General features: G+C 40.1%; 1 protein-coding gene across 2 annotated transcripts in view; it reads right to left on the bottom strand.

Annotated features, from left to right (window-relative positions):
* E23 (ABC transporter G family member E23) overlaps positions 1-13,797 on the bottom strand; it is a 136,095-nt gene that overhangs the window by 14,030 nt on the left and 108,268 nt on the right. For both annotated transcript variants that reach the window (XM_077412102.1, XM_077412101.1), the window contains 8 exons: positions 10,436-10,541; positions 7,578-7,678; positions 6,662-6,917; positions 5,875-6,045; positions 4,707-4,828; positions 2,890-3,097; positions 1,608-1,822; positions 275-483 (listed from right to left, as the gene is read on the bottom strand). In XM_077412102.1, the coding sequence (XP_077268228.1) occupies positions 275-483; positions 1,608-1,822; positions 2,890-3,097; positions 4,707-4,828; positions 5,875-6,045; positions 6,662-6,917; positions 7,578-7,678; positions 10,436-10,541 (1,388 nt within the window). The remainder of the gene's footprint in view (positions 1-274; positions 484-1,607; positions 1,823-2,889; positions 3,098-4,706; positions 4,829-5,874; positions 6,046-6,661; positions 6,918-7,577; positions 7,679-10,435; positions 10,542-13,797) is intronic.

The raw sequence follows: 13,797 nt of genomic DNA, 5'->3' as shown, positions 1-13,797 counted from the left end.
TCATACAAAAGATTATTTGCTCGATTAGTATAGCTCAGGAGGGGATTTTTCATTTATTTATATTAGGATTTAATATAATTCATTATTTACATTACTCAATCAATACTCAATTGACTCAAGATCAAAACTTCAATTGCGCACGTAATTTCGTGTATTTTTTACATCTGATTCGTTCAATTTTTTATCGGTTTTTTATTCGAAAGTGAATTTTGAACTTTTTAGTAACTGTTCGTTTGCTCGAGATAAAATTTTGTTATCAACCGCGAAGTCTTACGCGATCGGTTCGCCGACGCCAAACTCCAGAATCTGCATATTCTGATAGGCATAATGCATCATGCTGATGTATCTGGCCCACGCCAGCCATGGTGGGACCGACGTCGCCAAATAACCGCCTAGGAGCTGCGTCGAGAGTGTGTAGAGCGCAGACACGGTGATGCCCACCTGCAGATCTTCGCAGCAGGCGCCCACGAAGAATCCGACACTCTGTGAAACATCGATGAAATTGAAGAGCTGAACGCAATAAAGTCGACTTATGTCGCGAACGGTTGAATAACCGGCCACCTCTCTCCACCTGGTCGATAGCTTTCAAGAATGACCGATAGATATATTATACTCTCGTGCATTTTCATGCAAATTTCCAATCTCGGCTCGAGATAAGCTGAGAGCGCTTTAAAGCGCATATATATATATATATATATATTTAATGCTCTTTAATAATGTGTAAAAATAGTAATGAAACACGGTTGCGATTCTCAGTTACATGTATTACTTTCAACAAAATGACTATCGAATATTTCATTGTGTGTGAAAAATAGATATTGCTTATATTACATTTATAGGTTTCAAATCAAAGTAATTCTTGTGAGTTTCGATATCTAAGTAACGTTATATTAAATTGATAAATAGCTTCTTTTTATCAAATTACTTTTCATGACTAACAAACAGCTATATTTTTTTAATTGTCCAATTTGATTATAATTTGATTTTTTTGTGAGTGACGATAAATAAAATTGTTCTTATTTACTTTCCTTCTTCGCCCCGAATTTTTTAATTTAAAAAATGTAAAACAGAATCTCTTCATTTTTATTGATTATAATTATACATAATGTATTAGTTGATTATAATTATTGATTATAGTTATATATAATGTATTTAGGATTAAAATTAAATGTTTTATCGTTTTTCCATGAGCAATAATTGAAAAAAATTATCTGATTGACCGATATTACGATGAGAAAATTATATTACGTCCAGAGGGTTAATTATATAATTATCGAAAGAATAGTCGTTAGCGGATTTCAGTTCAATCCGATATCCGAACGTTGCTCGAATCAATATTGATATCATCATATTGATACATGTCAATAAAAGTCTGACATTTGCTAATCCCTGTGTAGAATTATCTTGCGTAGTGTATTTAGCTATCATGCAACGAATTTGAATTCACAATCAGTTCGACGTGATTTTGAGCGGAATAATTTGATACGTAAGTCAATCAGAATCAAAATCCTATTATGCTGAATCAAAGTTTTTGTTTCGAAATGACATAAACGGGCCATTTGTCCAATATCTAACATTGGCTAACGATCGAATAGGAAATTGCGTACCTGTGCGACTACAGTGTTGAGCAGCAAGAACGCGAGCAGTGTGATGAAGACCGCTATATTATGGAAGCCCAACATCGGGTAACTAATTATATGGTAGACTGCGGGCAGCGTTATCGTCAGCGGCAGCTCGCCCACCATCTTCGCCAGGTAGTAGGCCGAGAGCCGATAGGATCCTGACATGCGTTCCTTGTTGATCACTTCGCGCTCCGGGGGAACTGGAAGAACGTCGCGCGTTATTTTCAGAATCATCCCCGCGCCCGGATTCATGCAGGGTGGACACGTCCGCGCGTCGCTTATGACGGGCCGGGGGTGATGTTAAAATTGATGTTTTACAGCCAGTCCATCAGGAGCGAAACGTTTCTCTCTCGCGATTAACGTTTCGCTTGCTTGCCGCGAAATGGCAGACTGTAAAATAACTGAATCGCAAATCGCAACCGCCAGTAAGCATTTTTCGTGGGTCTACTTTTGAAGAAGTTACACGATACGATAGTCAATGCGCTCCCGCGTTTTATTTCTTCTGTTTTCCGCTCAACTCTGGATTTCCGAATCTCAATGTCGCGATATCACGATTTGTCTAATTATAAGATCTGATTAAATTTGATACAGATCATAATATATGCGCGTTCCATCTAGTGTCTCAATTCATCATTTTATTACATATACTAGTATGATTTTAAGTCTATTTGCGAAAGAAAAAGGGCGTATATTCGTTTTATCTTATAGATTTATGTCTGCGCACTAGCTATCAGAGAAATATGAATTTAAGGACCTCTATCACCGAACATATATTTAGGTCACGGCATGCCACACGTGCTAACATTCTTGATTGAACATTCTCCGGTCTTTTGCGATAAAAAAGTAAGCCTTACTGAATGGTTGATTGAGCACATTAATGGCCGATAAAGTCCAATTACCCAATCAATTTCATCTGCTTTTTCAAACATTTCAAAATAAAATTGAAATTAATTAAAAAACTCCGAGGGAATAAATTTCATTTGTCGAAAAAGAGAGCTTTTATAATCGCACGCACTTTGAGCTTAATTCGCAAATAAACGCTTTAACTGTCAATTTAAAATCTACACAATTACATTCCCGTATAATTAAAATTTATTTTGTTTGGCTCGCCGCAAATTTGATAGATCGTAACTTCGTTTCGTCCAAGTGTCTAATTAATGCGGGTATTGTCGAGATAATCAGTCTAGCCTCAGCACAATGGATACCTCGCCTTTGTGACGGAATTTCGGCGTTACAAGCGCGCAAATGAGAATTAAATTCAACTCACAGCTAGTGAGCGCTCCAAAATGTGCAAAAAGCATCCAGTACGTGTTGCTGAAGAACATCCACCCCTGGATATCGTGAATGGCTGCTTCAGTCCTGGGAAGACCGAGCCATAAAAGCCCAGTTAGAAGCCCGAGAGCTACCGTTTGCAGCCAGTGAAGACGCGACAACATTCGTGGTCGTGCCTCTTGAAAATTTCTTTCCGATAATACCTGAAATCAAAGGAACAACACTTCGTTCGTACAAATGGGCTACAGCTGCCTGTAGAGCCTGGTTGCAATTTGCACCAACTCGCTAATAAATTAAAGCTCTTATTTGTGTGACTTTTATCGTGTGCATAAAAGTTCCCAGCGAAAGCTCAGTATTGGATTACGTATATATAATGGAAAAAAAAAAAAATTGTTTCAATTTTTTTTTTCTAGTGAAAGTTGGAAAGTTAAGAAAAGATCACTGCGTCAGTGCTTCTTCCTGGAGCATCCGATGCGTTTTTTCGGTTACGTGGACGATTATTTCACGATACATCGATTTTATAATAATACGCGTCAGGTTAATACCTTCGGAACGACTCGATTATATCAGCGTCCGTGAGAAAATGGAACGCAAAGTTTCACAATGCTGGGTTTCGAAGGCCTTTTTAAACAATAACTGTGATACATACAGAGTGTACTCGGACACATCGCGCGAAAGGCTGGTTTTCGGTCGATGTTACTTATTGTTTTACGATAGTCCAGGTCAACGAACAAAGAGAACGAAATTTATGTTCCGTGTCTCCTAGTTCAATAATAATCGCTATTAGAGAATATTGGACCTTGAACGCTTTTGTCTTTCTCTCCCTATCGCGGTCTTTCTTTCTCACGACGACGGGAGGTGGTGGAGCCGGCTACTGGTAGGCCGCTAGGCCGCGAAGAACGCGTGGTTTTGCCAAGTAAAAGTGATGCAAGTGACGCGACGTTCGTATTCGTACGTTAAGCGCGATTACAAACGGGCATACCGGTCGCGCGGTAATTATCCGGATATGGCGAATCGTGCAAACGCGTCCCAGTTCTTCTCCTCTATATACCCGGCCGCCCGGTCTTCTTCTTTCCCGCGACGTTTATGCACGCGGCCCTCCCCTTTTCCTATCCTACCTCGTGCGCGTGCGATTCTCGGCGATGTCGCGATCCACCTACGACGCGATCGGTATGACGCGTCCTCCGCGAATAGGTAAACCGGTACACATTAGTCCAGATGCATTCGTTAATCGGCACCCGCGATGAACAACACACAGGGCATGCTGATTCTCTTCTTTCTTTCGCGGTGGACGCGGCGGTGCGTCATATCTGACACGAAGAATTAGTCTGACTGTATAGCGGTTACCCTTTCATCCGTTGCGAAGGATACACTTTGAAAATTATGAACAATTACGTTGGAATGGTCGCTTGGAACGTCCAAGACCTACTACGCCAGTTTCCAGATATTAAGGCTCAAAATAAAAATAAGATGTTCAAGAATAAGACATTGTTTTTGCGTCATAAATAATCCAGAATCAAAAGGTTTCGATGAGTTGAGTTTCAAAACGTGAATAGAGAAGAAAATATCGTTTTCCAATTATAATTTTTCTTTCCTGTGAAAAAGACGACTTGTTGACACTCTATCTGTTCATATTAATATATTAATATTTTTGTGTCTTATATTTAATGATATGCAACAGTAATAATACTGTGGTATTGCTTTCCATCTTTTATCCTCAAACTCGAAATAGTGCGTGAACCGCGAAGATAAAGAACTTAAGCGAATAGAATGGCATTGTATTCGGTAATTGCTACAAACATTCGTACTCACTTTGAACTGCGACCAGAAACTGGTGGGCCACTGCCAGGAATAGTCGTCATCAGCAGAACTCGCGCTGCTGCTGGCGTGGCTTTGTGTGTCCAACCATAGTGTACGGCCTTCGTCTTCCTTCACTGTAAAGCATCGGGACGAGTGTTTAGAGTAGCTTTGTGAGAATTGCATCGTCGGTAAATACACAAGTAGGTAGAGATATACGGTTGAGAGGAGAAGAAATCGGTGACAATTCCCTTACGATTTTACTCCGCTCACTTTTCTAATACGTATATTAAGTTATTTTATTGATATTCTTAAATGTTAACATAATAAGTCTATACCGTTCAACATTAATTACATAAGCTTTTGTGTAATGTTTTATTATTATTTCTTCTATCATGCAGAATTTCTTTTAGGGAAATAAAAAAAATTTCTTTATTATATTTCACGACTTCTAAGGTAGTTAATATTTAAAAGATTTTATGTTAAAAAAATTTAAAAAAATACGAAAAAGTGTTTAAATAAATATCAGCTATGCATAAAATCGATTCTCATTTTTTATAAAACATTTTTGTAACAAAATCCAAAAATTATACAATACAATTGAAAAATTATATGTATTATTGTCCTAGAACATCCCACAGTTATTATATTTATTTGCGGCTTTGATGTTTGTATCTGAGAAAGAATATTTTTTATTCAACTTATTCTAATTCAATTTTTATTAACATTATTCGTTTAAAAAAATATCGATTTTAAAATATTCACTACTTTTCAACCTTTTTATTATTTGTTATCGAAAGTTGAAGCGAGATAATTCTAGACTATTTCAAAAATTTCACCGTCTACATATATACGTATTTACACCATCAAGAACGGAAAGATAAATAACTCTCTTCGGAATCGTGCACGGTACACGCCGTAGCACTCTCGGCGAGTTAAAAACTCTAAACACTTAGCGGACAGGTTCAGTCAAGTTGCCTATCTTAGCAGTTCATAAAACGGCCCTTCCAGCGTTCGCCGTAGGTCGGACGCGAGATACTCGATCTTTGAGCAAGTGCGCGCTTTAAATGGGCACATCGGAGCCCGTAACGGTCCGCCTGCGGTCTGGGGGAAAGTCTAGGTGTGCATACATTTAAATACGTATATCGCGGGGCGGACTGCATACTTATACCATATATAATACCGTTGTGGCTGATGTGGTGCTCGTGATAATGGATGAGATGGTCGCAGAGCGGATGTTGGCTGGGATTATACTCCGGACGAAGTTCCGGTGGGCAGTCAGGTCCCTGTCTTGCAGCTCTCGCTGCGGCAACGATGCGATCTCGAACTTCCTCTGGCCCCTTTATTTGTTCCACTGAAACAGAAGCATTTCGTACAACGCCGAGTTCTTTTCTCGGTCGGCTCTGATCAATTCATGGAAACAGCCATCCGTTTCCCGTAGCATTCCGACAACACGAAGCGGTTATTTCAGAAAACAAATATATGATCCCAGTCTTTTTTAGATGTACGTATGTTATGTACGCTCTGGAAATTATTTGTCTCGGTAATAATGCAAATATTTGAGAAAAATATTTTTTACTTTGGTATCTTACGCATATTTATTGCATTAAAAAATATTTATACCACTTGATTAAACGTGACATTAAGCAAAAAAATATAAGGTGCGCATGTGCAGCATGATGTGCGATTTCGATTAGATTTTATTTTAAACGCTTTCTAACTTTGTGCAAAACACTCAATACTTTTTGTGACATATGTATTGTATAAAAAAAATTATATCGTAGAAAATATATTAAAGAAAGTACAGGTAGACTGATCTTTTTTCAAGAAACTACGAATCTTATAAGTTTGAAATGTTTAGAGAGAAATAAAGACGCGAGGCAAAATTTTATCTGTTGGGTGTGTACATATATATCATTCGCAAGTGTATAATTCAACGAAATCAGTTCATATCAGTAAAGTGCACTCACGAATGAAGTCTGCGGGGTTGTAATGCGGCAGTAGAGTAAGTCCTATCGTAGAGAAGAATCTGCCGACATTCGCCGTCGAACCGTAGTACGCCACCTGACCGTTACTCAGCAGGAGAAGCTTACTAAAACTGTGGAACATCCTGGAACTAGGTTGGTGTACCGTCACGACGATACTCTTACCCTCCTGCTCGGCATACTTCTTCAACCGCGAGATCAATGCCTGTGCCGAATGCGAGTCGAGTCCGCTCGTGGGTTCCTGAAAGGTAAAAGATTTCATAAATTTCAAATTAACGATCATAATCTAATCTAACGCCTATCGATCAACACCTAACGTTATAGACTTATTTGTTAGAAAACTTTTTTCTGGACAAACTTTCCATCTCTGAAAATTATTTCATGCCATTCGTTCCATTATCTAATAATATCATGAACATTATTCAGTTTATAAATCGTAAGGTACGTGGATCCGCGATCCCAATGTATATATTTCATTCGAAGATTTATCTATTTTTACAATTCTTTAATGTCATGAAAGTATAGATTAGTGCGGGGATTGTTGGAGAAAAATATTTTATTTATATAACGTTATATATTTGTTTTTTATAGTTAGATCTGTATATAAACTGGGTAAATTTCTGCATAAATTGTTTCCATAAATTATTTAAAATTTTATATAATAATATTTTTTTTCGATTAATTAACATTTAAAGATAATTACGTATATTATGAATTAGGATTATGAATTATTTATAGGATTTACAGGATGTATTATATTACGAATATAAAGATATGTAAGTATATATGCATGTTTCTAAAATTAATGATGTAACTGTTAAACCAAATAAAACTATCATAAATATAATAAAACTTAAAACATACATCCATCTTATAGCTAAAAAATGTAGGAGAAACTTACGTCAAGTAGCATTAATGATGGATTCGTGAGTAATTCGCAAGCTATACTTGTCCTCTTCTTTTCGCCACCGGAAATTCCCCGCTTCGAATAATCTCCAATAACTATACAAAAAGTATATCATTAGTCTCCCTCCCTCTCTTTCTCTCTGCATAAGAAATTATATCTTGTGTTAAATTACAGATGTCATTTCGTAAATATAGAAATAAATCCTTGGACAACATCAATATTGTTAATTTATATTAACATACACAGACATGATTATGGTACTTACTATACAAAAAAAATTTAGAAACGTGTGTAAGCGTACGGATATAAACGCGAATGCCAAGTTATTTTCGCGTGGCATCGATATGCGTCATTTTCTAGTTTCTACACGCAATTGCGTTACCAACATCGCGATGAATAATACTCGAAAATAGTACTCGATTGTATGAGCAGCGAGATACGGAGACCCGTCATACGAAAGATATTGAAAATGTAGGCGATCGTAATTACCATGTCGCGTATTTCACCGAGGCGGAGGAAAAAAAAGGCATTTAAAAAGGTTCAGAAGATATGGCGCGTATGATCTCAGACAACAAAGCGTCAAAGGCGTTTTATTAGCATGCGAACCTACGTCCGCGGTCGCGAATAACAGAATTACGAGCAGAGACATCGATGAAAAATCCCCCGCTGAATAATAAAGATAAATAGTTTTCCCATCGGATCTCTCTCTTTCTCTTTCTCTCGCGGCGCGGCGATGTTGGCGTCTCCGACGTGCCCCGTGTCGATATTCGGATTTGCCAACGCCAGCTTGGAACTAACGAGACGCGGGGCGCGTGATCTCTGACGCGTGGTAAATTATTAAACTTTGTCGTCGCCACACCGCCGGCCGGTCGCTCACGCCTTCGGGGCACAGGAAGAGAAACGAACGTATAATTGTGTGTGCGGGGAATAATATTTTACGTCACACTCGCGGCTCGCGGCCGAGGCGGTCGCGTTCAGCGCTCGAGGAGCTCGGGGGTTAACGATCGAGGAAACCGTTTATCAATAACCGACCGGGAATGAGCCCAGCGTTCCGCGGCTCGGTATAAAGATACGCGTCCGTACTTTCCCTCGTTTGTATTCCGGAAAATGTCATCGCGCTTCCGCTATACGTTCGACGTTTTCGATATGGGCTGTGCGAGGTGACGCGGGATCGCGCCGCGAATTTGCGTCTACGTCGGATGAGACTCCGAGATCAAACCGCAGCCTGGTCTTTGGCAAAATTAACAAAGCACACGTCTCACAATCAATGAACAATTTGAATGTAAAAATGACATCTGTAAATTATAATTTGAAACCATCTTATTTTTCTTATGATTAAGAACGTTTCTTCATTTAACCCCTTAATTGCCGAAGCATCTAGCTAAACGTTGAAAAGCGATGTCTGATCCAATGTAATCTAGTTAACGAAAGATCTATATTATTTTGAGAAACGATGTCCCGTCCAATTTTCTCGTTAACGAGGATGATCATCTGAGAATCATCATTCTGAGAATCTCACGACGCGGAGTGCGAAACGTGCATGTAGGTCAGCCTGTATATTACTTGGCTCGTTTTTCCTACGTGCATATTTCGTTAACCCATGCCGCTTGACGCTCGCGCAACGGTTCGATATTCGCGATCGCGGAAATTGTCAATCAAAATGCTAAATCAAGACGGATAGTCATGGTGACGATAACGGTAAGAGCCGGTCGCGGATTAACATCACACACAAACGCCGATTCACCACGATCTACGCTATAATCAGTGCTATAACATCGAAAAAACGAAGGGCTAATGATAATTATTGTTAGTTGTAGTGCGAAAGCCGTGTATCAAATTTTATAGCGCGTATAACCTGAAGTGATCCGAATAGCTCAATTTTCATCTTCGATTTTAGATTATTTTAGAATATTTACATTCGACTTGGAATCTATTTTTTAAACATCGAGTATAAAACAACGGAGTAAAAGTGATAACTCGTCACATTCCACGTGTATACACGTGGTGTAGTAGTTTTCTTTTAATATTTTAACTGCCAACCTGATTTCAGCATTGGCTCTGAGAGATCGAAAAACTTGAGAAGATTCTTTATAAAATATGCAGACTCACTCAGATTGCAAAGTAAACCATACAAAAAAAAGTAAACAAATATAAATAAATAAATAAAAATATATTATACATTGTATTATTTTTGCATCATTAAATATTTAATAATATAATTTCAGATGGAAAAAAATAAAATTGTCAGTCATAAATCAAAATAATACATCTCTTTTGGTTGAAACAGATAGATAAGCGGAAAAATAGAAAAATAAATAATTCCGATTTTAATAAATCTAGTGTATTATTTTCACAATATTTTTATGTTTTTCTTTTAATGTCTTCATAAATATTTAATAAAATCATTCCTAATCAGGTGAATAAAACAGTCACCTATATATACAAATGAGTAACGGGGCCTTTACGGAAACTCACGCGTTACCCGGATATGGGTGACACGGCAGTCAAAGAGGTTCATGAGAATTCATGTAAATTCTCGAAAATCGCATTAACTTGAATTTATCCAGAACGACGCGTTGTAACTCGGTCGAGCGTGCTGTTAGATCGTGGAGTAACGACGTCTTCTAACGTCGCGCAGAGCTCGCGAGAGCCACCGTTGTTTACATCGCGGATGTACGCGTAAACGCGCAAACGGCGACTTTACGATCGCGGCCCGGAGAAATCGAGCGAATTACGATCCGTGGAATCTTCGGCTCGCGATTCGAAATCGCGTTGGCCGCGCGGGTCTAAAAACGTCGCGCGCCCGACATCGATCCTTCGGCTTTACGGCGCGCGCCGTTCCGTATACTCACTGGTGTCTTGGCAGCCCGCGAGGTCGAGGACCTCGATGATGTGGTCCACGCACTGCATCTTCTGGGAGTGTGAGAGTGTGTCCGGAAGCCTCAGCCTCGCCTGGTACTGCAAAATTGTGCGATACGATGCAAACGTGTCGGCGGTCGTGACGCGCGGTCGCGCGAGAGAGCGCGCGTAAACGCCGATCGGTTTTATTAGCGCCGCCATCAGCAGCCGCCCGATCGGGTTTACGCTGGTTTACGCGCTCCGACGGGCCGCGTAAACGCGCGCATTAAAACAGCAACGTAAACAAAACCGCGCGCCGCGCCTCAGCGCGGTGCATCGCGCGCGGCGCTGGTGGATGCATTTCCGTTTCGTAATATATCCAGGCCACTTTGTAACTATTATTACCCCGGCCGGCTCTAAACGCGCCGCGCCACGCCGCGCCGGGGGCGCGCGCCCGTCATGAGCTGATCGTTAAGTCAATTACGGATGACGCGTCGATTGCGAAACCGCGTAAATTAGCGGAGCAGTGTGTCCGACGACTTGACATCTTCAAACGTTCGATGGGTAGGGTAAAGGTACCAATACCCGGACACTTATAAGAGTAGGTAAATGCACCAATACCTGGACATGTACCTGTGTCTGGATACCTTTAAAAAAATATAAATTTATGGAAATAAACGTTCGGATATTATAACTGAAGTTTCAAACTACAAAAAAAGATATACTTTTATCTTTGATTTTAATTCGCGTTATACTTATAAATAATAAAGGTGTCCAGATATAGGTACATGTCCGGGTATTGGCACCTTTACCTTACTTAGGGTTCAGCACAAGATTAAAAACAAAACATACACTTTAGTCCAACGGATATATGGATTATATATAAGATGTTTTAAATCATTCATAACAAACGAATTTTAATTCGACTTTAAAATATTCAACCCGAAAAGCATTAACGGTGCCTGCTGCAATAACCTTTTTTCGTCTTGCTATAAATTAAATTAATAATAATCTCGCAATAAATATCTGAATAAATCGATAATTTATCTTCAATATAAATTTGTTTCAATCTTTTCGAAATTAGGTTGATTCAATTCAAGTTCTTTCACGGCGATTAATCGTATTCCTTTTAACCGAACCCTGTCATATCCTTAAGTATCAGCACGATGTCATCGAATAAATGACTGTGCACCGTGTACCGTTATACACACGTAGGTAGATAGATATTATTCGGTATATGTTCCATGTGTGTCGCACTTACAATTTATTACAAAAATTTGAAACTCTAGCAATCTCCATCCATCGATTATATATTTTCGCAATAAAGCGAGGATAATAGAGCTTGATCTTTTTTATTTACTTTTACGTGATATTCCTTCAATATAAGATTTTAATTCAATACGTTAGTTATGAGGACATAAAGCTGCGTATAGGGAGACGCTAAAACATTTGGGGTAAGGAGGCGTCCCGATGAAACTTTCCGCGACGCAAACGCGTCGATTTCGCACGCGTCCAAGAATATATGTTATTATCGCGCGGCTTGATGCGCGATGATGTTATGAATCGCCCTTTATATCACAATCAACAGAGCGGCTACGCGTACGGATATACAGAGACCGGCCGAGACGACGACGCGTATGCCGTTTCTCAACGTTCATTCTCCTCGTGCCGTTACACAAGAGGGGGCCCGTTATGCGGAGAGAGAAAGTGCGGCCGATGATATTGTACTCGCTGCGGGAACACAGTTATGTCTAAATAAAGATAACGACGATACCCGGCTGTGGAACCGGACGGCGGAAAAGTGAACCTCTTTCTTCTGTTCCCTCTAACAGTTTACATTCCTGTCTTGGGAACGAAAGGGCCATTTGACGAGCCGAGGCTTTAAGAATGCAGCCGCCGCGGACGGCACCGATTTTCTCATTTCTTGCTCACACACAAATTTCGGACAATCTTTTTCTTTCTGGGTTATTTGAATGATATTCAAATTATATTGTGTGTTGGCACGGTATATAAAATCACTTTAGAATTTTGTCAAAATTCAGAAAATTTTTGAAAAAACACACGGACTGAAAAAGATACACGAAAATAAGATTCTGGACGGTATTCATAGTCGGTTCTTGTATTGAAGACCGTCTCTTAAGTATAAACTTATATATAAGATGTCATAAATCAATCACAATTTAGCCGTATTAGCACCTCGAGACATTACTTAAGACAATCTTGAAACAAGAACGGACTATAAACCGAAATACCGGCCTATAACGCATCCATAGAAAAAAATTGCTTCGTATAATAAAAAAAAGTCTCGTTAAATGCACTTATCATGAAACATCTTTATGCTAATCTAAACATTTAACTTGCGTGATACTAATTACAAGCGTGATTTAGAAATATGTGGGGTGATGCTTCTAAACATGTACATTACGTGAGATGATTTTCACGCAATTATTTTTTACCGCTTCTGTTTATGTATCAAACAACTCGATCGAAAGAAGAGGTCCAGTCGATCCGCGATGAGACAAAGACTTATACAGTCTTGCTGCAAAGTCAACCCCGTGGTCCCCAAAATGCAACCAGCCCTAAAATTCGAGTTCGTTCGCCGTTTTTTAGATACAAAACCTGTCTCACTCGCGATAGACAACAGAAGCGAGACCACCGCGCGCGGAAAGGGAGAGGAAGCGGCTTAGGAAAGAAGGCCGGAGAGGAGGCCTCGCGCTTCCTTCTTCCCCCCGGGAGAGAGAAAGTGTCATCCCGCTGAAAGGAGCTATACACCGCGGCCGTGCCTCTCTCTAAACAGCGCGCCGTGTGCACGCGCGGTATGCGCGCGTGTATAGAGGCGGCGCCAAATGTTTTCGAAACCGTAAGACGCACGCCGCGCGAGCTCTCGGCGGTTCACTGACCGAGTTATGACGTCACCGCAAGAGATACGACCCTCTCCCCCCCTCGTCACCGCGGGTTGCCGTACCCCGCTAACGGTCGCGGCTAGACGAACGCGACGGGTTCGTCGCGAGAGCCGCGTGTATCGCTACATGCGTGTGACACGCGCGTGCCGACTGTCGCGTAGGTATACGCGCGCGCGAGTAGGCGCCATGCACGTGATACTTTTCTTATCTCTCATACTTTTTTTTCATTATTCAATTATCATGCTGTAAACAATTTTTGTAACGTTTCAGCGCTTGAAGGGACGCCTCGAGTGCTCGATAAACAGCAATATCCATCTACCTACGTATTCAGATTTTATTGAAAGTTTTATCTCAATGAGACGTGGATTAGGATTGTTCCAAATACCCGGCCGATTGATTGCATTTAAATTATTTAGACGCTCAACGTGCGGCTGCGCGTTAATGGCAGACAAATAAAACTCGTGCGTTTCAAT

The sequence above is a fragment of the Temnothorax americanus genome, unplaced genomic scaffold, assembly GCF_048541705.1.
Source record: "Temnothorax americanus isolate GAGA-0224 unplaced genomic scaffold, ASM4854170v1 Scaffold3, whole genome shotgun sequence".
Classification (NCBI taxonomy): Eukaryota; Metazoa; Arthropoda; class Insecta; order Hymenoptera; family Formicidae; genus Temnothorax; species Temnothorax americanus.
Note: the sequence above shows the minus strand (reverse complement) of the source record. Positions and strands in the feature narration are given on the sequence as shown.